General features: G+C 38.6%; 1 protein-coding gene across 4 annotated transcripts in view; it reads right to left on the bottom strand.

Annotated features, from left to right (window-relative positions):
• Positions 1–26,727, bottom strand: part of cpne5b (copine Vb) — a 132,482-nt gene that overhangs the window by 61,491 nt on the left and 44,264 nt on the right. For all 4 annotated transcript variants that reach the window (XM_035942516.2, XM_055010768.1, XM_035942517.2 and 1 more), the window contains one exon: positions 26,224–26,300. In XM_035942516.2, coding sequence (XP_035798409.1) covers positions 26,224–26,300 — 77 coding nt within the window. The remainder of the gene's footprint in view (positions 1–26,223; positions 26,301–26,727) is intronic.

Below are 26,727 nucleotides of genomic sequence, written 5' to 3'. Positions count from 1 at the left end.
GAGCAGAGAATTTAACATGAAAATTTAACACAAAAACATGGAGTTCTGTACAAGGACAATTTACCACAAGTAGACTAGGATGTATGTATGTATATGACAGAAAGAATAAAAGTTTGTGTGCACAAGGGCATTAAATCATAACTTGATCAGATAATTTATATAAAATCATTTCAGTGTTTTCTATTTCAATTTCACAACCAGTTCTGTATGAAGTTAGAGTACAGGTGACTCAGCACATCTTTTATAATCGGATCATTTCAGGATCACTTGCAGGTCTGAGCACTGTCAGGTCCGATTCTCTGTCTGCAGTCATCAATGGGTCAAACCACATCTGTGAACAGCATGCATTGTGGATGATATAAAAGTGGTGCTGTGTGGCCAAAAAATTGTTCATATATCCACTGATGTTGACTTTAAAACTCTAGTGAGGATTTGAAAGCATGGAAAGATACCAAAAGTGTCACAGTAACTTTTGGATTTGGGGTAGAAAGATGCCAAAAAGACGAATTTTTTTATTTGATGTAAGGGTGCATCCATAAAACATAGCATCTCGGGTATGAATATTTCACGATGTATTTAAAAGTTGTGGCTTCAGTGAAGTGTTGGGACTCTCTGATACTGTCTGAGAGAGTGGATGGAGGCTCTGAATTTAAATGGTGAAATAGTAAAACAAAGACCTGGAGACATTAAGGAGGAGGAGAGCATGTGGAAGAAGATGTCACACCAAATAAAAGCAATACACTCATAGCTGACGGGTGTGTATTAATTCTGGCCAGTTGCAGATACCTACAGACACAGTGTCAATGTAAAATACCTACTGAGTTAATAGCTTGGCCTTATTTCAAATCTACTGTAGGGGTATTTTTTGACCATCAGTTCATTCCAGCTCAGTATCCCGAGGAACTACATCCATAATGAATGAATCTGCAGCTTACAATTTATGTCTAGTGTCAGTGTTCAGTACCAGTGCAGAAAGATCCAGCTTAGAAGGAGGAGACCAGAGTTTGTTGCCCATCACAGAGCTGCAATTGATATCATTAACCATAACCATGATCTGTTCACAACCTGAACCAAATATTTTAGTTGTGTAAGGTTAAGGTTAGAAAATAAAGCAGTTGATGCAATGTGTTGTTCAGTTATATCTGAAGATATATTTAAGTTTGAGTGGAAACTGGATTGTTGGTTTCAGAAACCTGTGCACAGCCTCTGAAGTTCTGACATGAGTCAGAGGTTTCCAAAGCTTATCAACCGTATTACAAGCAATTCTTTGAAAAACACACTGTCATAATATAATAATATATAATGATAATATGATCTGTTTTCCATTAACAAGATCCTTAGTCAACTTTAACCATACTGTTGTTACCTAAAGATGCAGAGGAAAGTGTGACTTGAACTTCCCTTTGCATAGCCCTGGTGATGCATGACAGCATGACAGTCGAGACTCTAATTAGGAAATGCTGAATGACCAGCGTTTGCCATTAAAATTGCTTTGCATAAAATTCACTTGGGATACTCCTGGCTAACTAAAATAAAAGTTTTTCAGTACTCTTTCAACCCCCAGTAATAAGTACCAACATGATACATGTTAATTACCCTAAATCACTACTTTAGCAATACACTGTGTCTGTTCCTTCTGACTGTCAGCTCCTTAGTAAAAAATAATGTCTTTATTGAATTTTAAATAAGTTATAAATGAGGAGAACTGAGTGACCAGAGGGGCTGCTGTGTCTGTGCCATTAAGTATAATATGAGAACTGCTTGCTGTGTTGGAGCTGAGTTACTGGACAGTGCATTAATGAAGGGCAACACACTGTGCGCTTAAAACAAGGTTAAATATATCTACTGCTACAAGTGAAATCATTAAAAGCTTGTGTTTACTTCCCTACATTTTTATTGGTATCAGTTTAGTGCAATTGTTCGACAACCTATATTGGTTTTAAAAACTTTTTTCCTCTTCATAACAGAGTTTAAGCTGTAATTAGTTCTGGGTAGCAACTGATGGTGGCTCTTTTACTCCTTGGAGAAGCCCGCTTTAAAATGAAATCATTATTAATGGGGTTTTTCTTGGACTTTTATTTTTCCATTTAAGTTAATATTCTTTTTGATTTCTGTCATTTTCTCCTCTAGTGCTACTCATGCCACATGCAAATACACACACACATACAGTTAGACTTAGATTTAGTGAATTCTCTTTCTATTTATTGTAGATTCAAAGACAAAAATGCAGAATTTTCTGTGCATTGAGACTGTATCAAGAAACTCCTCATTGAACAAGTGTTCAGATCACCAAAATTATCGATGTCACCAGCTAGCATTTGTTTGTGTTTGTTTGTTTGTTTACAACTGTAAAACCAATCAAATACATCAGGATCCTGCAGTCAGCTGTGGATGAATTACATGGTGGTTGTTCAAGGTCAGACCCGAAGCTTTCAAATCTGACCTAAAAATAACTTCTATTATAGATTAATGCTGAAATTTGCAGAGTTATTCGTTTTGGCCCTCATAATTAATATTTTTGTAATAATGCGGGACAGAGACTGTTGATGCTCGCTATCCCTGGAGGTGGTCTCAGCAGAATAACAGTCATTCATTCAGGTTGTAAAGTCAGACTTAAAGCATTCGTGAATTGCTTTCTTTGTTCTGTCTTTAAGTCATGAATTGTATGGAGCTGACTTGTAGTGCTTTGGTTGTCTTGTTGCAGAGTGGAGTGAATTTGAACCAGATAACGGAAAAACCTGGTGAGCCATATTCCCAGTGGGAATGAGTGTTTTGCTACCAATTACCCATTAGCTTCCCAAATAGCCTGTTTGGTATCACAGACAATCCCATATAAAGCTAAGTATCTACACACAATGGAATGAAATCTTGCCTGGTGAAAGGAGATAGTGAGGATTACTCGGTTTCAGGGAGACCAACATGCCTCCCTGACAAAGACACATCATTGTTGGTTAAAGGAGATACTGTGGATTACAGAGTTCCAATCATCTCTCCTCTGCTACTGTATAAATCAGGAGACAAATTGAGCACACTTTGGGGCATTCAGGGAAGGAGGGATGTTTTTTCCTCAACAGCAGCTGTGTAACCTTTAAAACAGAACATGAGCACATCCATGCAAACATACAACAATGTGCAGCGAAGCACAATCTCTCTGACACAGTTACTGTCTCCACCAACTCTGCTGAAGGGAAAAGTGAATCACTATTTCATTGCTGTAAGGACACAGAGCCCCACCTGAGACATCCACCCCCTCAATTACCCACTGCTGATTCTACAAAGCTGAAACCATTCGAGACCTCATTTGACTTTATTACAATGGCCACCAGAGAGATAGTGCCATTAATCAAATAGAAGAGAGAAAGAGTGAGCAGCCACCCAAGAAAGCAAAGAAATGAACTGAAAAGGCTGCTGCAGTTTCTCAGTTGTCCTTCTGCCTGAGAGAGAGAGTGACCCAGCATCCATCATGTCTCAAATGGAGCAAATACTGCATCAAAAGGCAACGCTACCAAATTGTTCAAGGTAGTGGAGATGTAGTTTATTGTCAGCCTCGTTCACACCTGGAGACAAAGGCAGCAACAGACAGATATATAGTAATTAGGGGCAGTGACACTTGATTAATGTGCCTTATAATTCGTTAGTCATTCGTCATTAGTTAGTGTTTAATATTGCATTTTCTTCCAAAGTCTTTTCATCTCCTAAACCAGAGGATGTCAAAACAAACTTCTGGAAATGTGGTTTCAAAGGCAAGATGAAGAGAAGCGTGATGAAAAGAAGCCGATACTCAGACAAGAACACATTAAACCAGTTTGACAAATTTCATTACATGTGTTTTCTCCGATGCTTTTCCCTTTCGTCTTCTTTGTTTATAGCCACAAACACAGAAAGTGAAAGAGAGAAAAAACAAGCCTTTTCCCCTGTTTCATTCGGGGAACAAATGACACCCCAGGCAATTAGCATCGTAACAATGGCAGCCAATCTCTGTAATGCTTTGTTTTTCATCAATGCTGCTGAGTCCGCTAATTCGTTTTGGAGGAAAATCAATGTTATTCGCCAAAATAGCTGTCTCCAAATGTTTAAACAGGCTGTGCTTGGTGCTGGAGTAGTGTGTTCTGTGGATCAGTCTGTTGATTTCCAACAAGATGACTGCGAGGTTTAAGAGGAGAGTTTACTGTAACCTGATAAAACAGTTCCTCCTCCACAGTGTTCCTGCCTGAATTTGTTAATTTAATGCAAGAAAGCCTCATTTGTCAACCTGACTGATGACTCCATTTGAATCCACAATGACAGAAAAAATAGTTATCTTAACAGATGGCTCAGCTTGGAGAGAGGGAGAGATGTGATCAATTGCTGCCTGCTGGAAAAGGAATTGGAGTTTTGTTCCGAGATATTAGACACAAGGGTATCAATACTGGATGAGCTCTCAGACAGACAACAAACACCGTGTTCGCACCACAGCAACAGTGCAGAGAGGACATGGTTGCCATTTATTGTAAATAGGTCTGCAAGGGTTGCCTGACCTGTTTTAGGATCCTGCTCACAGCCAGAGCGAACACAATCTAGCAGGGTTCAGACTGACAAGAGGACTGTGCGATAAAATGAAGTCCCATCATGCATTTCAATGAGACACTAGCACACTATGCTGACACTGTGGGGGTGGAGGTCACACGGCAAAAAAGAGGAACCTGGTTCACCTTTTGTAACCCACCGGGCAGGCCGGTTTGTGCAATGTTTACCTTATAGTCATCAAGATGGATGAGAATATGAATGCAGTTGCAGTAACTCTGTAGTTTTAGAAAATCCTGTCTTATTGTATTTAAACCCACTTCATGGTATTCTGATGTCTGATAAGCCTTTAGAATTTCGGATCATTTACTCAACTGGAACACGTGTTGTCTCAACAGTACCCGAAGCAACACGCCCACTCAAACATGGCCCCTTGCTTTTTGTTAAATGCAGTGCCAATGTAAATCTTTAAAATCTGAACGCCCACTTACTGTATCAAGGGATACAGATATGGACAGGAGTTCTGCTTATACTACACCAGCATCTACCAAGGAGCTCCAGGGCCTCGGGGACCACAAAGACAACAAATGCAGTATCGATTACATTTGTGGAAATTTAATTGATTGCAAATCTGTGTGGGAATGTACACCACTAAAAAATACTTTGGATTTTTTCAAATTAACACCACAGGCAGCCAGTATGGGCCTTCGGATAATTGTTGCACCAGGTTTCATAGAGGAGTTAATTTAGGACCATATTGGGGAGTTACTCAACTTGCTTTGCCTGGGGCTGCTTTTATAAAAAGCCCAGGGTCCAGGGCCCATGTAATACAGAAAATATCATTATTATCAGATAAAATGAGCAGCTGGCAAGATACATTTGTGGACATTTACTATATAAAAAAACAAAAGAAATCGCAAGTCAATTATTAAGGTAATTTTCATTGTGAATCAGAAAATGATCAGCAGGCCAGCTGGCATTCTGTCCTGCATGTCGTAACACGAGTATCGCTGCCATACTGTCTTTGTTTGTAGGCGTGTCCTCATGTGTTAAGACGACGTGTGTGGTTGTTTAAGTAGAATTTTGTGCTCTATGTGCACAGTTACACAGATCCTCACAATCATTGGAAGATGACAACATTTGCATATCGGATGAACAAATCCATGCTTGCTGCTATGCAGATGTAGAATGTATAATTAGAACCACAATGTCAGCCACTTTGTTCATACTTGTCACAGTTATTCATTTTTTAACCTGACTGGACAACATACACACCAACCAGTTGCACTGTTCATTATGCTGAAGCTGCACTATAAAACCTGATCACTTTAAAACTTTTTTTTAACTTTCATCCCTGTTAATTCTTTAGTACCTGTGGTTTTCAGACATTAGGGACTATATTACACCTTGTCCTTGGTAATAATGTTCTGGTGCCACAAAAAGCCTTGTTATTCTGATGTTTTTCTATAAAATATTCAAGGTGTGTAGGAGTATTTTAATGAATGCAAGACATCATGGGTTATGTTGTTTGTCTATTTTAACTTTCTGAGTGTGCTATTGCCTCACGGTTACTGTGAATCAATGTGGACAAAATGAGGGAGAAGCCAATAACTGGATAGTTCACTACATGGATGTCAAAGTTAGTGATATTTAGAGGGTTTTCATGATGACAGTTCTCAAACTCAAAATGTACCGATGGCTATTGATGAGGATTTTATCGTTGAGCCATTCATGAATCATGTCTGGTTTTAAAGCAGAGCGAAGCATGAGAACAACAAACAACAAACTGTTGGACACACATCCACGCTTGTAATGCCACAAGTGTTTTATTGTTTAGATATTGTCGATGTTAATCTACAGTAGACATTCTACTAAATGTACTTTTTTTTTTTTTTTTTTAACACTGTTGTGCATTAGCATTCAGTGAATAGCATTTTTGTGAGTAGACGTCTCAGAGGTAACATTTTGATACTTTGGTGGATAGATATCAATATGCAATTATTCATGAACATTGAACCTGTATTCTACACAAGCCAGGGAGTTGCAACAAAGAAGTTCTGTAATTATTGAGAGAAAAAACATACTGCACTCTCCTGTTATTAGGGTTACTTTCTCTAAATGAGGTCAGACTGAATTCTGCATTGAGGTAAATGAATCAAACTCTGGGGCAAGAAAACAAATTAAACGGAGCAGTCAGACAGAACGCTGTTATTATCCTTGTAATCTTTCCAGATCAAATGTTCTACTTTTTTTCTTTCTTGTCATACTCAGTTCATTTATTTTTGTAATTTGAATCATTTTGATTACTTTCAATTCTTTTATCTTCACATGGAACACAAAACAAACAAAAAACACCTGAGGCTGGTCTGTTTTTAATATTGAATCTGTTTTTAATTGCAAAGATATATTCTGACACCTGCAGTCACACTTACCTATATACAGTATGTATAGAAATATTCGCCTGTCTCATAGCTGATTTCTAGAAGAATAAATAGATCAGTTAGACTCTGACCATTGTTTTCTCTGCAGTGAGTCTATTGGACAAAGGCAAATTATTTACTTATGGTCTTAAATGCTGTAATTAACTGTAGCGACAATGTGTGTGCCAGCTATTATTTCTGTTTCGTCCTCATGTAAGACTCGAAGCCACATTATTTGAATTGGGGGTCCACAAAATCTATCTTTGTCAGGGCTAAGTGGGACCATGGAGTGACTACAGGTCAAGAAAAGTGGCTGCATTAGTCAAAGTAGTGCACTTGTAAATTAATTGACTACTTAGAATTGGAAAAGAGAAAACGAAACAATGCAGACAATTAGAAGAATGCTAAATACTGATCTTTGCTGACAAGCTCTTTTAAAAATAGTCTAAAAATAGAAGTGGATTCTAAATTACAATAACATCAGAATGATGACTTTTACAGTGAGCACAGAGAAGAAACCTTAACCTCTGGTGGTGTGATATCCTCAAATGGCAATGTAAGAAAACTGCAGCTCTGATACATTATTAGAATTATTGTGTCACAAGTTTAAAAAAAAATCATCATAATCTGTTTGATACTATGTATGTGGAAGCCGCAGGAATGTAGTATAAGCTTAAGGGATTGTCTGTTACTGCCTCACCAACAACAATGAGGCAGTTTAAAAAATATCAAACCTCCATCTGGATACTGGGCTTTGCTAATGGACTATACATCAGTTAAGTAAGAGATATGTTTTGCCAAACATACACTACTTTTCAAAAGTTCGGGGTCACCCATACAATTTCATGTTTCCCAAGAAAACTCACATTTTTATTCATGCGCTGACATAATTACACAGGGTTTTTTTAAATCATTATTTAGCCTTTCAACACGATTAGCAAACACAATGTAGCATTAGAACACAGGAGTGATGGTTGCTGGAAATGGGCCTCTCTACCCCTATGTGGATATTTCATTAAAAATCAGCTGTTTCCAGCTGGAGAAAAAAATTGCTTTTCTTTCAAAAATAAGGACATTTTTAAGTGACCCCAAACTTTTGAATGGCAGCATATGTGTTGTTTTAAATCATAGCATTTACAGTCAGGTACATTAATATTTGGACATTGGCACAATTTTCAGCATTTCGGCTCCATACATCACCACAATAGATTTGAAATAAAACATTCAAGATGCGCTTCAAGTGTAGACTTTCAGCTTTAATTTGAGGGAATTTAGATCCAAATCTGGTAAATGGTGTTGGAACACATTTTATATGTGGCCCTCCACCTTTTTAAGGGACCAAATGTAATTGAACAAACTAACACAATCATACATAGAATTGTCACTTTTAATAATTGGTTGCAAATCTTTTGCAGTCAATGACAGACATCACCAGATGGTGGGTTTCACCCCTGGTGATGGTCTGCCTAGAGGCAGAACCAGTTCCACTGGAAGCCATACATACCCAAGCCAGTACACTACCACCACCATACTTCACTGATGAGGTGGTTTGCTTTGGATCTTGAGCAGTTCCTTCCCTTCTCCATATTCTTCTCTTCCCATCATTCTGGTACAAGTTGGTCTTTGTCTCATCTCTTCATAGGATATTGTTGCAGAACTGCACAGGCTCTTTTAGATGTTTTTTGGCAAACTCTAATCTGGCCTTCCTGTTTTTGAGGCTCAGCAATGGTTTCTACCTTGTGGTGAACCCTCTGTGTTCACTCTTAAGTCTGAAGTCTTCTTTTATTTGTCGATACTGACACAGATACGTCTACCTCCCGGAGAGTGTTCTTGATCTGGCCAACTGTAGTGACAAGGTTTTTCTTGACCAGGGAGAAGATTCTTCTGTCATCCACTACACTTGTTTTCCGTGGTCTTCCTGGTCTTTTGGCATTGCTGAACTCACTACTGCATTATTTCTTTTTAAGAATGTACCAAACAATTGATTTGGCAACACCTCATGTTTTTGCCATTTCTAAGATGTGTTTGTTTTTCAGCCTAATGATGACTTGCTCCACTGATAGTGACAGCTCTTTGGACTTCATATTAGGAATTGAACTCACCAGATTTCGAACACAAATTCCACACTTGAAATGAACTCGAGACCTTTGATCTGCTGCTTGTAGATGAAATAATGAGGGAATAACACACATCTGGCCATGGAACAGCTGAGTAGCCAATTGTGCACTTACTTCTGGTCCCTTAAAAAGATGGAGGACATATATAAAATGTGTAGTAATTGTAATAATTCATCTGATTTTTATGTAAATACCCTCAAATTAAAGCTGAAAGTCTACATTTAAATCACATCTTGATTGTTTCATTTCAAAATCATTGTGGTAATGTAAAGAGCCGAAATGTTGAAAATTGTGTCGAAATATTTATGAACCTGACTGAATTATTATCATCTCCCAGTGCATCAACTTGTGCTGGATCACTTGAAACGTGAACCACTACAAAGCATTATTTGGACATTTTTCCTTTTGATGTTGGTCTTTGCCATCAGAGAGGCTCCTTGAACAAGCTGCTGGTGTTCCTGCAGGGCAAACCCTCTCTGGTGAGCACATTTCCATGGAGCTCAGCACCCTGAACTATCCGTTACACTTCACCTAGCCTCGCAAACACTAGCTGCTCTGGGCATTACAGCAGTCACTTTTCATCAGAGCATCAAAGACTCCTCTGTCAGTAGTGAAGCGATAGCTGGACGGAGGGTAGTGGGGAAAAATTTCTTCCCTCGTTTCTCGCTCCCTTCAGTTTCTTCCTTTCTTAATGGCGGCACTGGTTTGTTTGGTTTGGTTGCACTTCAAAGACTCAAGGGGAAGTAACTAACTGAAGAAGCAACCCTGTATTTCCAAAATTGTGACCCTTTAGAACTAAAGTGCAATTACATTTTGAAAGAAACATATTTTCTCCAAGCAAGTTAATGGACCTTTCAAAGAGCCACAAAGTCCATTAGGAAGTTGAAAATGTGGTGGTGGTGGCATATGTCCGTCATAGAACCTTTACCCAGGAGACTGGGGTTTGTGTCGGTGTAAATTTAGTTTTCACTCACTGTTTACTTTTGTTTTTACTAGGCATTTGTTTTGGTCTATAGGCACCAAATTACTTGGTTAGGTTTAGGAAATTTGGTTAAAATATATGTTTTTATAACATATTTAAAATCCTCTATCTTCTAGGTTAGCAGGATGATGAGACCTGACCTCCTTGATCTGTATTTGGTTGACTGAAAAGGAGCAATGGTTGGCAAGGAATGGAAAAAAAGAAACATATCTGTGAAATGTGAAAAACACACATAATTCTTGAGAAAACATGTTTCATTCAAAACATGTAGAATGTAGTTTTGTTATGTAGGAACGTCGCTTTAAGGAGATGGGGCTACAGCTCAACAACATACAGAAACTGTAACATTACTTACTTCCATATGTGCACAGAGCATAAAGGAGTTCAGTGACAATGGCAACAGCATTTTTTAAAAAATTGTATTGGATCCAGAGATGGAAACAAACAGAAAGAGATAGACCAGTGGGGGAAAAAAAATCTGATTTAAGGATTATGGATTAGATTTTACGATAAACATCTGTAAAGTTCAATCCATGACTTGGATTAAAATCCTTCAGCAGCTGACTTTGTAATATTAATTGCTAACTGGTTTTGAAACATAAACTGTAACAGTAAATGAGTCTTTAGTTTCCACTTACCGACTACATACATTAGGTTAAGATCCAGCGTTGGCTTCCCCACAGTGGGCAAACACTACTACACAGTGGATGTAGCAGAGTTTTTTTAATGTATTATTACTAAGTAGAGCTCCATGTACTGCTGTACCTCGTTACATTTGCTAAGATATGACAGACAGTAGTTTATAACCCATAACATGCCCCCAAATCTCAGCACCTACTTACAGTTCAAATTATGCATATTTTGCAGCCATACAACAAAGACTTAAAATCCTTCTAACTTCAATTAGTCACTTGCTACCTAGTTTGTCTGATACATAACTATGACCTAATTGCAAAGAGCTATCTGTTGGTCCTTTCCCCTCCACCAAAGATCCAGCCATGTTCAATGAACCTCTCCCAGAAGACAAAGAGGCATCTGCAGCCTTGCAAAGAAAAAAAAAGAAACACCAGCTTCCCATCAGCCCATACCTTACAGACAGGCAGACCATGAGCAGAGGAAGAGGTTAGGTACTCATGTGGAAAAGAAGCCCCCTAGTAGTAATTATACTCCCAGCCATTACTCTTTTCTGACCACTCAAACCAACCCCCCAAGGAAATAAGTCTTACACCAGATATTTACTGTATGATCTTTGTCTTAGAGGAAACCTACATCTGCAGTGCAGTTATTCCCAGAACAGACATTACTCTTGTGACAATGACCCAGGCCACCAATAAAGGCTTCCCCTGAGAGCACCGCCACTGGATCCAGTGGAAAATGGTCTAATCTGAGAGGAGGATAAGTGTGTGGAAGAGAGAAAGAGAAAGAGAGAGGTTGTGTATGAGGTGGTTAAAATGAAAGATACATGACGGGATAATACAGAGAGAAATAGGTGAGAAGAATGTGTTTAGAAGCTATGAATAACCATTCTCATAGCCTGAGCTGAGGCACACGCATCTAATGTATGTGTGTATTTGTCTGAGATGTGTGTGTGTGTGTGTGCATCTGTTAGCAGAAGTCTCTTTGTGGAACTGATACCACTGGAGAGACTTGATTTATCACTATGTCCGAGAAAGAAAGGAGCAGAGAGGGAGGCAGTATGACAGCTTTATCAGGCCACTATACAGACCGCCATTAGCACATTGGGCCAGAGGAGAAAAACACAGATGGATGTTTGTGTTTTTTGGGCAATCTGAGGAATTAATCCTTACCAATGGGATATTATTGCATACCGGTGCTCACATTTAGTCATCTTGTATTCCTAGTTGGATTCTTTTTAAACTAGTCTTTTGTTTAGTTTTAAAGCTTTGTCTGGGAGTCAGAGGAGTGTCCACATGCAAATTATGGTTATTATAACTAAAACATAAATCAGGAAGGCATTGCCATTTTCTTTTCTTTTAATGAATTTGCTGGGAGAAGGATGTAGATTTGATGTCTTTTTTTAACCTGAACCAATTAGCTGCAAGTGGCATATCTGTCCTCTCCACTGTACTTTCTGTCAATATGGGAGGCTAAAAGTAGCTACATTTTTAAGCAAATTCAAATAAATATATTGATTACAGAGTCAATATATACAGTATGTAAGGTAGCTTACACCGTCCTGTTCAACTGTGTCAATGTAATCTGCGCTTTTTGTCATTTTCTTATGTTGCTATTTTTAATGAGTGAATTCCAAATCACAAAGCTCTGATTGATCTGCTGTTTCTCAGCTGAATCAATGAACAAAACACCAGATCTTTGTAAACAAATTAGAGATGTGGGAGGTGTAGGATAGGTTTTATGGCAAATGTCTATTAGTGATTTTTCTAACAGTTATTGTGATTTGCGACTGATTTTTTTTTAAAAGCTCCACTTCAACATTTATTGTGTAATAGATTAAATACATGATCCTCTTACATATAATTTAAATGGCATAGGAGATAGAGCAATTGCCACTAAGCCTATGATTGTGTTAAGTTCAATAAATGAAAGTAAAATGACATACTTTCAAAAAGAAAATAATTATGGTTCTCTAGACAATCTCTGGTGTTGAAATAGGTCATTCATGGCTCAGAAGCAGCATCCGAATATTTGACATTCTGCAATTATGTTAAATGAAGAAATTACAATGAAAAAACAATGCCCTGGGCCAGGTGTCCATTCATCCATCCATTATCTATACACCGCCTAATTCTCTTTAGGATCGCAGGGCGGCTGGAGTCTATCCCAGCTGACTTGGGGTGAAGGCAGGGACACCCTGGACATGTCACCAGTCTATCACAGGGCTACACAGAGAGACAAACAAGGACTCTCACATTCACACCTGTGGACAATAACCTCAGCATATTTTTGGACTGTGGGAGAAGGTTGGAGTACCCTGAGAAAACCCATGTATGCACAGAGAGAACATGCAAACTCCATGCAGAAAGATGCCAGGCCCAGGCCAGGGCGCAAACTGCGGATCTTCTAGCTGCAAGACGACAGTGCTAACCACCGAACCACTGTGCAGCCCTGGGTCAGGTGTGCTCCATAATTTATATTCTAAATTCCAGCCTTTGGGATTTGTTTGTTTCAAATTGTGATTTTTATTTGAAACTGATGTCAGTCCTACTGTCCAATTAAAAGCAATCAACTATGAACATAAGGAGTCACTGCATCATCACTAGACATAAGAAAATGTTAACAGGGCCAAGTGACAAATCAAATTTAACTGTTGAGTCATTTGAAAATGTAGGTATGACTTTGTTTTCCTTAAATTTCTTTAATGAAATTTAAATCTGAAATTCTTTAGTTTGTGCTGTTGTTAAAGTGATACAGAAATCTTACTAGGTCCAGCCTGGTAAGACTGTAATTAAGCCTTTATGCAAAAGTGACCAGGATGCTCATTCAGACAGGATGTCGACATTTTTAGTTGCTATAAGATCAGCAAAAGGAAGTGTGTGTCTGAAAAGGGTTTCATGTTATGACTTTAACTATGACCACCAAGTGCTAATGGCTCAGAAGAAGACATTATCCTTGGAGAGACCATTTATATATAGCATTTAAAGCAAACAATACTAGCTGGGTGGCTGCTTTTTACTTACAAAATGAAGAAAGAAAGAAAATAACAATATCATCCTCCAAGGTGACGTTCTATAATCCAACCCCAGTCATTGTGGTAGCACTTGTGACAAACCATATGACCACACAGACAGCCAACAATGTAAAATCCAGTGTCCATTAAGCTGAGAATTCCATTCTCTTAAACAGAACAAAATGTCACCTGTATTCAAAGGAGCTAAAAATACATGAGAGCCTTATCGCACAAAAATGTCACCCTGAGAAGACACCAACTGGAGCTGCTGCAGTGGCATTTTTTTTTTCTGTGGCCTGTGTTCATATACATCTGCATATCCTAGATAGGTAATGATGAGGCACAGTGGAGCAGAGCTCATTCAAAGCGTGGGTAAGGAATAGCTGGTAGCCATACCAACAGAGAGAGATGTGTGGTTTTATGACAGGTGAGGAGAGGGAGAAGTGGAGAGAACTGAGATGAGAAACAGAAAATGTAAAAAGTGTACAGGAGCAGAAACAGACACCCAGCCTGCAGAGAGAATCAAATTGTTCAGTTTTTAGTCCTGCTGGGGAAACCTGGACAGATAAGTCCTGACCACTCAGCAGGGCTGTTAAGCGACTAACAGTTGCAGAGTGAGATGGAAATCGGCAACTCATAGGTATCAGTATGCCCTACTGCATCTGTATGAATAATGCAACCTGAAGAGTGTTTGGCTGACACGAACATCCAGAGGTTAAAAAAAAAAGAAAGAGGAAAAATACTGGGCTAAGAACTCAGAGCTTCTACTGTAGGTCTGAACTGAATGGAACCAAGTCTCCAGTGTGCCTTCCAAGAATGTATAAATCAATTCTATTAAACTGGGAAGAACGCCAGTAGAATCCATTATTCTGACTGGTGTAAGGGGATCTCTGGAAGTTAAAATTGGGTTTGAGAAGTTAAGAGAGCAGAGAGAAGATAAGCCAACTCTGATTGTTATGATGGAAATTATTGAAGAAGTAAAAAGATCCATCCATGACAGCTGGTTACTTCATCTACTATCTTAATATTTGTCTTGATTATGATGCATCTCCTCTTACATTTGTCTCTGAAAACATTGTTAAAGGGGATTTGAGATCCCTTTGTTCTGTTTATCTCCTTTTTTGACCACAGGAGCACGAAAGCACCTCCAACACGAGGTAAAGCTACACTGAGGGACTGAAGCATGGCTTTTGGCCATATTTGCAGCCTCCACTCTCAGCGTGGCTTCTCAGCAGCTCAGGATGCCGCATATTTCACAATTATATTAGCAGCCCACAATTTAGCACTTTGACTATGTGATAGCTGCTTGTTTTTCAATTTCATTAGTGAAATTAGGTGAATTTAATTTTCAGCAAAAACCGTAAAGGTTACCTTGCAGTAGTTATAGATTAGTGCAGCAAAGGCCAGACACTAACATGCTGCTGTGATACAAACATACAGTGTTGCATCAGATGCAGTCAATAAGACTGCTTAGGCAGGGCTTTAACTCGACAAGACTGTGTTAGAATGATAAGAACAAGGTCTGGGTGCATAGAATCTGAAACTCCAGAGTATTTGGATTTAAGCTTGCCTCTACTGCTATCCAACTGTGCAGACATTATTGGTTCTGAGTGTTGTAGTGTTTTTTTTTGTTTTTATAAATATATATCTATTTCTTAAATTTTTTGGCAATGATGAAATTGCAAAGAGTGGATCTATGTTTGTGGTGACATTTGCAGTTGAGTTTCACTAAAAGCTACTTTCTACTTAAGAAATAATCCAGACTGAAATGGTTGGCATAGTGGTCATTGATACATGAGTGCTTAAAGAAAAAAATGAAATTTCAGGAGCAACATTTACAATATCAGTCTGCATGCTTCGATATACCATTTTTAGTAATAGTATAAAGCTAAAAAGAAAGTAGAGGTGCAACAATGAGCTCTCTGTAAGCGTTCTATATATAGCAACTGACTGCCATAATCCTAGTGCACTCTGTAAATGGAATAATATCCCATCTAAAAAGTTCTTATGGTTTCATGTATCTCATAGCTGTCTCTTCATCCAAGAGAGCCTGAGGTCAACAGTTGGAGACAAGGAGGCTACGGTGCCGTGCTGGGTTTGACATCGTATCCTGCCCCTGCACACATCATGACTCTGTTGACATTCACAAATAATTTCCATCTATTTTCCTACTCTGCTGTAGTAATCTGCAGTGACATTCAGAAAATATCGAAGCTGTGAAAGGCCATGCACGCTTAAACACACCTCCTCTTCATCGCCTCCTGTCAACATTTTTCTGAGCCTTTCCGGTGCTTTTAATCGTGATTGCGTTTTTCGCTCCTCTTACACTCCTTTCTATCTTTGTGGCACTAATTCAGCTTCATTGCATCTCATTAGTTTCAGAATAGGTTGGTGCACATTCGCTTTGATATGCAGTTTACTGCATATTCTGCATGGCCGCCAATTAGTGGGTATTTCAGTACCATTACAGTTCAATGTTGTGCACAAACCAAGAAATCTGGAGAGGCTGATTGTAGATAGCAGCAGTGTCTGAGATGCAGTCTGAATGCAGTGAGGGAAAACTGAAGCGAAGGACAATAACTCTGCCTGCTTGTCTATCATCTGTTTGTCCCTGAGTCAGCAATTTAACTTCCATCTGCTGCAGGAGAGTTTTTGCTCTGTGGGTATCAGTTGAAAACTGATGGCCGCAAAACATAAACGGTGATTATAGTCAGCTCCAGGATGGTGTCAGCAGTACTATGAAAGAATATGTGTTTGTGCAGCTCTGAATCAATAAAAATAAAAAAACACAATATTCTCTGATTTTCCATTTAAATGATTTTTGATTGAGGGTGTGAAGTTGGTGGTCAGTCTTGGCTGGGTTAGGTGGGTTTGTTGTTCCTATTGTCTTTCTTTTACCCTTATGTTGCCTTCTTTCTTTGATCATATACTCTATCTGGGTTTTGTCGCAGACTATTGATTGTTGTGTAGCTTTCTGTCAGGCTGTGATGAGCGAGTATCTTTCAAAATGGGTTTGAACAACGGAGATGAAAATGTTACATATGGGCCAGTTGGCATTCCATGAATGTGGCAGTGATTGTGTTACAAATCAATATTTAAGGGCACACAGGTTGTTTGGAGAACTGATATAAAATGACCCACATTTTACATTATTTTCTTCTAGACGTTACAATGTACCTGTTAAATGATAAGAGCCATCTACTACTTAGGCACAGCTGCACGTCAAGCTAAATACTAGCATCAGCAAGCTAATAAGGTCACAATGACAGTTCTACAATGACCTTACTAGTATAATGTTTACCATGTACACAATCACATTTCAGCATTGTTGGCATACTGACATTGGCTAAATGGTGCTAAACACAAAGCAGCAATGATGCTAATGTGAATGTGATTAGTTTTGCAGGTATTTGGTAAAACCGAAACTTTGACCTAATGATTAGGCTAAATGAAAGGTGACCAATCACCAAAGTGACTACAATTCAGCATACATGACTTCAGCAAATGTCATAGTAATCCATGCAACTCACTGAGATTTCTCACGTAAAACCACAAAGTCAAGGTGTCATAAACAGAGAATCCAGGGAAAGATCAAAAGAAGACATCATCTGAGAACCATGGATGCAAAATGTAGAGTCAAATGACACATAGTATATGGAAACAGAAATATTTCCACACACGTTATGGAAATTTATGAAATTAAGTATTTTCTGCTGCTGCTTAATTCAAAGTCAAGGGACACCAAATATAGTCACCAAGGCTGAATAAACAACACGATGTCTGTTGAAACAAAATGGATTATTATAAGCTTTGCAAACTGCTGTTAATGAGATTGTGCCCGTGGTGGAATGTTTTGTGAGTTACTGATAAAATTCTCAAATTGAATTACAGAGTAATAACAATAGCCACTTGTCATTTGTTCTAAAAAAAAATTTATTTAAATTATACAGGGAAGCTAGCTGGTGTTCAAACTATTTGCATTCACACCTTTCCTTTACTATTGGAAGCAAACTAACAATTGATTGTCACATTTGTTCTTGCTATGACAGAACTGCAGCAAAAGCGTAAACACCCTGTGCATAATTAATATCTCACTAATATAAACATTTTTTCGCAATCATGCCATAACAGAACAGTAGTAAAATACAAGATTATCTTGTGGGGTGTTTATGTAACTGAAGTCGTACTTCTTGTGGTAATATAATGCCCCTTATTTCCCTCTTGCAATGAGGTGGTGTTTACTGTAACTGCTGGAAAATGGTTTTGTTTCTCTTTTTTTCTGAGACACACACACACACACACACACACACACACACACACACACACACACACACACACACACACACACACACACACACACACACACACACACACACACACACACACACACACACACACACAGGCTTTCTGACCAGCATCTCAATAACAAGCTCTCAAAGTAATTATGACTCACAGGGGAGACATAAAAAAACTGTTCACTTTTCCAAAAATGGTTCAGGCAAGATCTTGTCAGAAATGCAAGTGTAAGATCCATGTGTGTGAGCCTGATATCCACTCTGACGTGAAGCCATGGCTTTACCTGTCTTTAGATGTGTCAGGTAAAGGTAGCATAATGTGGGGAAACTTACATGTAATAATCATGTTTTCATATAGAGTGAATGGGAATTCTAAAACTTGAACTTGATTTTGTCAGTTGCCTGTACATGTATGTTGCCTGTAGACTGATTTCTATATAAAGAACTCTGATTTTCTGAGATACTCCACAGGATTTGAGTGCCTTGCCTCATTGCCTCTCTTCTGCTCCTCTATAGAGAGCCAAAAGTGTGCAACAGTGTGCAGTCAGTTAGAAATGGAGCCCGCTAACGTCCACAAGCAAGCAGCTCCCAGCACAACAAAGGCTCCAATAGAAACTCTACACAAGCAAAAATAATAAGTTTTGTCTACTTTTATTTGACACCCAGCCAACTTAATAGGAATGTGACCAACATCGGGACGAAGATCAACTTTGACAGGGGCTATTAATACATAGAGGGACAAAACAGGGAACAAGTATTATGATTATCAAACTACAGTCTTGCATGCCCAGATCTATCACCACACTGTGCCTCAGCACTGTGCCAGCACTGTAGACTCAAATATACATAATTTCAAAAATAGTTGGCAGTCAAATTTTAATAACAGTGTAATTTTGGTTAGTTTATCTATCAACAACTGCTCAGTCGTGTTCAGTCTCATGTAGTGCACAACATTGTTTCGGCCAATACCCAAGATGCTCGTTCGAGCCCCGTGGAGAACAAGTACAATGATGTCAGCAATAACAAACCTTTTTCCAATGTCACACAGAGATCCTTTAAAAAAATCAACAATCAAGAATTACATTTTCAACACATATGTACTGTATCTTGCAGTGGCCAAAAAAGCTCCATCAAAGCAGCCAGTTTTCTATGCAACCGTTGTGTGAAGTCATGGCTGGTGGAAGCAACAGTGCTGCAGTGTCAGTAACTCTTTACACATGGATGTATAAGCAAACATCTGCAGTGAGTTCTCACTCATCATCGAATCCTTAAAAATAAAAGCTAAATGATGAAAAGTGAACAGAAATTAAAAAAGGTGTCCCATTGAAAGCACTTAAAACCCTTTGAAGGAAAATTAATGTAATTAAGTACACAAAAGCGGTTAATTAAAATAAGATTAAGTTTATAAAGGCAGCTTTGATAAGCCTATTATACTAACAAATGAAAAGAATAATTCTATAAACTGATTTAAAAATTATATTACATTTTTTACTTACATACTTAAGAAGTTTAAGCTTCTTCATGTTTCTTGCTTTTCTTTTTAAGTGTCAGTTTACGTGTGGGATTGGTGTATGCATATATGCATGGACACATGCTGTTCAATATATATATATCAATGATGTGATAATAAAGAGAGAAACCACATTGAATTATAAAACACGTGTGACATCCACTTTCAATGCATTTGAGGCCAGTGGCAAGAGAGCATTGCAAAATCTGAGGCAATCATGAAAGAGCTCACCGCCTTTGATGTTCACATGAAACAAATGTCTTGTTTGGCGGAAGTGCTCTGTTTCTTTCACTCTCACACACACACACACACACACACACACACACACACACACACACACACACACACACACACGCAATAATTATCTTCATTAACATTTTAGGAAATGGTGAAATCACGTGCTGCATCTTATAAACACATTAAAAGAGGACTACTTATGATCTAGATAGAAAGTGTAACAGGCAAAGTTGGAGTAAATATGATTTTATAGCAGACAGTTGCCATATTATAGCCGGTCAAACAATGGTGCACCTAGTAGTGACATTAATTATAGCTCCGTTCAGCTAAAAGATATGCTACAGAGAGATAGCCAGCATGCACAATGCACGGCCCTGGAACTGGAGAGATGGAATAGATTTTCTTTTCTTTTGTCTTTGCTGTTCAGATAAAGGAAATTATCTGCCATGACAGACATCAGTAGATCCAACATTCTCACCCTAAACTAATCTAAGGCCCAGTTGTGCTCAGAAACTTTTATGTTGAAAAAGCAACATAATCTTCAGACTAGAAACCTAAACTTTTTAAATGTATTACTGGTCAGTGTCTGAAGAATCCATTTTCTTCAGTTCAACAATATTTTATTGAGTCAAATAAAGTCTATGAAATTACTGGCTGTCGATAGCCTCATGCTACACCTGCTGAGTCAATGAACAGGGTGAGTTGAGGTTGCCACGGAAACTGATTCCACTCAGATGTTGTTAACAGGCCGCAGACGAATCATTCAGCTGTACATTTAAGTGCTATACTACATCATTTTCTAACAGTGAACACAATAGTTACTTTCAAGGTTTGCTTGAGGCCATTTGATGACATCAGTAGAGATTTTCATCTGTAACCGTTAAGGTAAAATCACGGTCGAAACAAAAGAAGTTCCGGCATCAGATTAATAGCATGTGACCCTCATAGGGATGAATTTAAACTAATAAAATACATTACATGTAAGGTAAACTGACATGTCTAAATCTGTATTGTGAGTGATGCAGGAATTAATTATTCTCTTTGCTTGTGGCAAAATATTGTATTAAGCTGTTCTACAATAGACATTTCTCAAAGCAGATATTTTGACTTGTCACAGCAGGGAAACAATTTAGTCAAGAGTCATTCCAGTGAGACACCACTAACACATTTTCTCTTAGATGAGCCTTACACAGCTTAGACAATAATAAATGCTGATAAATTTAAGGTTTAACACAGAAGTGGGAGCCAAATTTCTGTGATAACAATTAGGGCCACCTCCTGACTACAGGCGTCAAATGACAAAAAAGCTGACAACATGGCTTGTACTTTGTGGTTTTCTTGCAATATTGTGGAGCCAGTTGTAATAATAAACAAAATAGCTTTTGAGCACAGAAACATGTTGGAAATATACAGCAGTTTGCATTTTCAGTTATTTTCTTTTGCCTGAGAAATCTGTCATGGGTCTGACTGACGAGTTCAACAAAGATCCGATTTCTGCCACGTTAAGAAACAGCAGCACATCAGCTACATTGTGATTTTTTTTACCAATGGAATTTTTTTTTATTGTTCCATTCTGTTGAATTTGGACTTATCCTCTGCTGGATGGTTTGGTGCAGCTGGCCAGCTCTGTTTTTTAATGTGAAAAAAATTGTCTGATTACAGTAACTAAAATAGTCAGGAACTGGAGATCTTCGTCTAAGAGGTGAAGAACCGAGACATTTAAAACTGGTTCAACTGAATGAAATGCAGCTTGTGATGTCAGAAAGTGCCTCATTGATCTATCTGGTTTGTGTAACTTTATCAAGGGCAAAACACATTTACACATGCACAGCTCTGAGCATGTCTGTTCATATTCTGCTTTTGCAGTCGTGTAAGTACATTGTGGCATGCATACCACATGAAGCAGTGATCTCTCTAGTGGCTGTGTTTGCAAGGCATTTTTCTGTGTTTCATTTGTGTTTGTGTGGCCTCAAAGGGAATCTCTAAACGATACAGTGCAGCAAAGAAAGACTAACAAGAGGCTCTGAGGCCACAATCTGATAAATTCATTACTTGTCAATGCTAATTAGTGTGTGTCTTACAATACAATTCATCCCTCTCAAGATTGTGACACCAGAATAGAAAAACTTGTGCAAACAAACAGCTTCAAATGGCAAAATCAATGTGCAGGGCCACTGCCGACATCAATACTCCCCAAAGCTGGGTTGTGCAGTGATTTTGGCATCATGTGTTACTAATTTAAGGGCAGCAAAACTATGAAAAAAAAATGTTGTGAGACTCCTACACATTTAGCTTCACTAAAGCGAGAGAGAGCTGTTTTGGGACATTATTTTTGCACTTGTCATGTGCTCAGTCACAGTTAGGCGGAGCCAAAGAAATACAAGTATACTATGTGTGATCATCTCTGTTGTACTGTATATGGTGACTAGTTCTCACTGAAAAGCCCTGGAACACCACGAGCAAAGCCTTTACTTTTGACATTTTCACTGAATATGTCTACTGTTTCTTCTATTCAGACTAATGCCTCTTATCTGCTTTTTCCCAGCGACTTGTGTTATGTAGAATCCAACAAGCAATTACAGTTTGTTTTGAGTGTCTTCACTGTCGTGTGTGTTTCTGTCCTGCTCTGACTGGTCATTAATTTCACCTTCTGTCTCTCTTACTAGCTGCACCTCCAGGAGCCCTTTTTTCCCATAATGGAAATCACAATGGCTGCTGCCTAATTAAACAAGCACTAATTTCAAGAAGATTAAAACCATTACAATTAGTCAGATAAAACAGAGAGCATTCAGGTGCCGTTAAAACAAGGTACTGGATCTATGAAATCAAAAAGGAAACATGCTTGTCTCTGAAAGTGTGTGTTTGTGTGTGTGCATTTGCGTGGAGGCTGAGAAAAAAAGAAGATGAAAGACCTAATTTAGGTTCATCATACATTTATATGTTTTTTCTATGGCTGTTGCATAATATGTTAAAAAACAGTATAAAGATGTTCTGTACTAGTGACATAATTTGGGTGAGAGGAGAAAGTCAGAGGTTTTTAGATGAAAATTTGTTCCATTTCTTTTCTGCTTGGCACCGGCACATCGCATGTGCAGGTGAAACGAGAAGCAGAGTATTGGTTGTAACATGAAAAGCAAACGAATGTTGTAAAATATTCTCTCAGTGGCTCAGCACAGCTTAGACAAATGTCCAGGCATTCTTAAGCAACAGAATGTAAATCACTATTCATTATACCACAGCAGTAAGAAAACAAACTCCACCTGGGAGCAAATCTACCAGGGCAATGCTCCACTCAGCCAGTCAGAGTGTGTGTGTGTGTGTGTGCGTGTGTGTGTGCGTGTGTGTGTGCGTGTGTGTGTGTGTGTGTGTGTGTGTGTGTGTGTGTGTGTGTGTGTGTGTGTGTGTGTGTGTGTGTGTGTGTGTGTGTGTGTGTGTTTGCTCCTTCTCCACCTCAGTGACTCTCCCTTTAAGAAGATGAAACAGAGCTGCAGCACAACTTCTATAGCAGAAAAGTTGCTGATACAAACTTTTATTGAGGTCCTCATGAGCCTCCAGTCCTCCAGAACCCCACTGCTGGTTAATATCTGACAGCGTTTGAATTTCAGTAAAATCTTTAATACACCCACTGAAATCACACGCTCATTCATCAAACTGCCATGTACGAAATGGAACTGATCCCAATATCTGATTCATGAAACTGTGTCAGTGCACCAGAAATAAACACAGCACACAATGTTCAGTCGTTAACAGCCATAATATGAAAACCGTGTAGCTTAAACTGATTCTCTGCTCCACCAAGAGTTATCCTAGTGTGGTGGCTGTTGACCGTTTCAAAGGCAGGCTTGCCCTACATACGCCATATAAAGCAGAAATAGCAATGTTGTTTCATATTTTGATTGCGGAGGTTTCAACCATAGGGAGAGCCTTTAAAGAAAGATTAAAGGCTGTCATAAGAATAAAATTTGGCAAGCAGTTGTGTTATCTCTCAGCTGCAGAGTGCCTCAAATTAAAAATGAATAATTTGGCAAATGTTCCATTTCCTTTGCATACCATAGTTCAGAAAGAAATGGTTTGATATTAAACTTGTAGTAACATTATTAAGGTCTATGCTCTCAGTATAGAAGCTCAGGGCACACTTATATTTGCACAAAAAAAGTCTGCTTAAGGAAGTAACATCAGTGGTGCACAAATATCAAGAAGAGGAGAACACACACACACACACTGTCAGAAATGTTTTTGCAACAGTTTTGCAACTTTTTCATCATCATGGGTGTGCTGGTTGAGACATCCAGTTTACTCCCTACTGCATATATCTGACATATCAGTATATTTAGCAACACATCCGTGATTGATGACTATGTCAAATTTCAGGTAGTACCTCTGAAAAATGTGCAACATCTATATTTTGGCTGTTTTCAGAATCCTTTCCTCGATCAGTAATTCACTACTCCCTATATGCTGGCAGCAGGGAGTCTACATGCCATGGACACATTTGTTTATCCACTGCTAGAAGGGCACAACATAGTTGATGGAGCATTTGTTCTATATTGCATGGGATTTTAGACACAGCCTGTGGATTTGTAAGCTGCAGATGTCCACGCAGCTGCCTGCAATTGAATCGCTGATACTGAATGCAAGTTGTGACATTACAAAACTGTAGCACGTAGCAGAAACAGAGGAGAAGCCCGGAGAAGAACACCTGTTGCAACCCGATGAATGAAATTCTTTTAAACACACAAGCCCACTGCTGGTGGATATGATTTTAGCATTTGTTTGGTGCTCAGGTCTACAAATATAGAGACTGTAGATGTGTCTATACCTGGTTCTCTTTCTCTTTAGCCTTGCACAGTTTTAACGTAAATGACCACCGGGCATATCCTCTCTTTATTACATGCCGATATATACACCACAGCCACAACATTAAACCACCTGCCTAATGTTTAAATCCCACTTGCGGCAGCAAAATAGGTCTGTTGGGGTGTCCTGGGGTGTCAGGCACTGGAATGTTGAAAGTGGATTCTTTGGGTCCTGTTGGGCCTCCATGGATCAGGTTTGTTCCAGCGCATTTTGAGATTGTTGAATTTGACTGTGCTCTGAGGAATTTGGAGGTTGGGCCAATGCTTTGGCCATCATCAAGCTATTTTGGCGCAGTTTTTGTGTTGTGGAAGAGTGTATTGTCCTTCTGGAGAGATCACTGGCATTAGAAAGTGCCACTGTCGTTGTTGGTCTGCAACAATGTTTAGATAGATGGTATTTGTCAAAGTGACATCCACATGAATGTCAGAACAAATGGTTTCCCAACAAAACATTTGCTTTATACTAAAATGTCATTCATTTCAACTGTCAGTGGTTTTAATGTTGTTGTTGTTGCAAATATATCATACCCCTGACTCCAAAATCAGTTTGTTTTTTTTTTAAAACTGTGAATACGTGTTAAATGTCCACCAGTCCAAGAACTTGCCAATAATATCCTTTACATTTTGAAGGTGAATATAAGTATTCAAATGTTTCCTCTTAATGATCTCCAAGGTGTAATATCAGAAATAGCAATGAGCACTGAATGCAGCACTGAAACGACTTCACCTGGACTCCACAATAGCCCACTGATGATGATGATGGTGGCTGATAGATGTATAAAGACAAATTACAGGATACCCCATTAACACTACATTTTCCTCAGCCAGTGTAAGAGCACAAGCTGAGGAGCAATTTGGGTAATTTTGCTCTGCGTTTCTCCTTTTTCTTTAACAACAATAATTATCTGTGGAAAACATCTGCAGGATGCGTTGTCTCCCCCCTTCCATCCTTCTCTTTCTTTGTCTGATCAATGTCTTTTCCTCAGATCTCTTTCTAAATTGCTCGAGTTCCTTCTCGTCTTTCTCTTTTCCCCTCTTGTTGTTTCACTTTTTATCTCAGTCTCTCGTCTTGTCTCTTACTCAGTTACTTTTCTCCTCAATGAGCACCTCCTTTTGTCTATTTTTACAGACCTCTGGGTCCAAAGAAACCGAGTTTATAAGCTTTATATCTCCATATTGTTCACCTGACTGATTTAAAACAACTCAGAACCAAATTAATGAAGATGGCATGATTACATCTCACACCTTTGCTGTGTCAAATCAATCAATCATATCGTATTTTTAGTCTGTTTCCTGCAGACTGTTTATTACAGGATGCTACAGCTGACACTTAGCATTTGTATGTGTTTTTACTGAAACCACATCTTTAAAAGAGTAAGTAAACATCAGTTTGGGTTCAGTCTGACATTAAAAGCTGCAGTTTGCGTCTGTTTAAGACTTTCTTTCATGCCTAAAACAAATATGTAAATGCAAAAGTTCCTCAAAGACAATAATTGACTCAAACCCTCAATTGAACTAAGAAAGGCAATTACATTGGAATCCAAAACATTTTTCTCTGTCTTAACTCTCCTCTTTGCACAGCATGACGTTCCTCAATCCCATTTGGAGTGGGGACATTGTGCCACTGAGACAATTAGCTGAAGCTCCTACTCACCCCAGTGGTTTCTCCAGTCGACTGGCTGGTGATCCAACAATCTCACCAAGAGTGCAGAACATCTGACCCAAAAAGTCCTGGAGGGAAGGTAGCAGCGAAGAAAAGAATGGATGAAAGGAAGGAGGGAGGACATGGTTGTGGACGTGAAATAGAAAGTCAAAAAATCACGGTATAGTCAGAATTAAAATCTAACCTCAGGAATAATCCATTATTTTATAATTATGTCCCTATACAACTAAACTGCATTCTCAATTACATTTTGAGGTAAACTTTTTATGTATTTTTGTGAAAAAAGAAGAATCTTCACCATTTTTGTGGCTGCGTTCCTGTTGTTCCTCTTCAGAAAACCAATCATATATTAGATGGAGCGGATTTGTCACCATGGCAACTTCAAACGTGAAAGTTTTGTGTTTTAACCAAAACTAGGTTTTTTTTCCCTGAACCTAACCATGTAGTTTTGGTGTCTAAACCTAATAAAGTTAAGCCTAAGAACAATGTGAACCC

The sequence above is a fragment of the Amphiprion ocellaris genome, chromosome 5 (genome assembly GCF_022539595.1).
Source record: "Amphiprion ocellaris isolate individual 3 ecotype Okinawa chromosome 5, ASM2253959v1, whole genome shotgun sequence".
NCBI classification, from domain to species: Eukaryota; Metazoa; Chordata; class Actinopteri; family Pomacentridae; genus Amphiprion; species Amphiprion ocellaris.
This window is presented reverse-complemented; position numbering and strand designations above follow the sequence as displayed.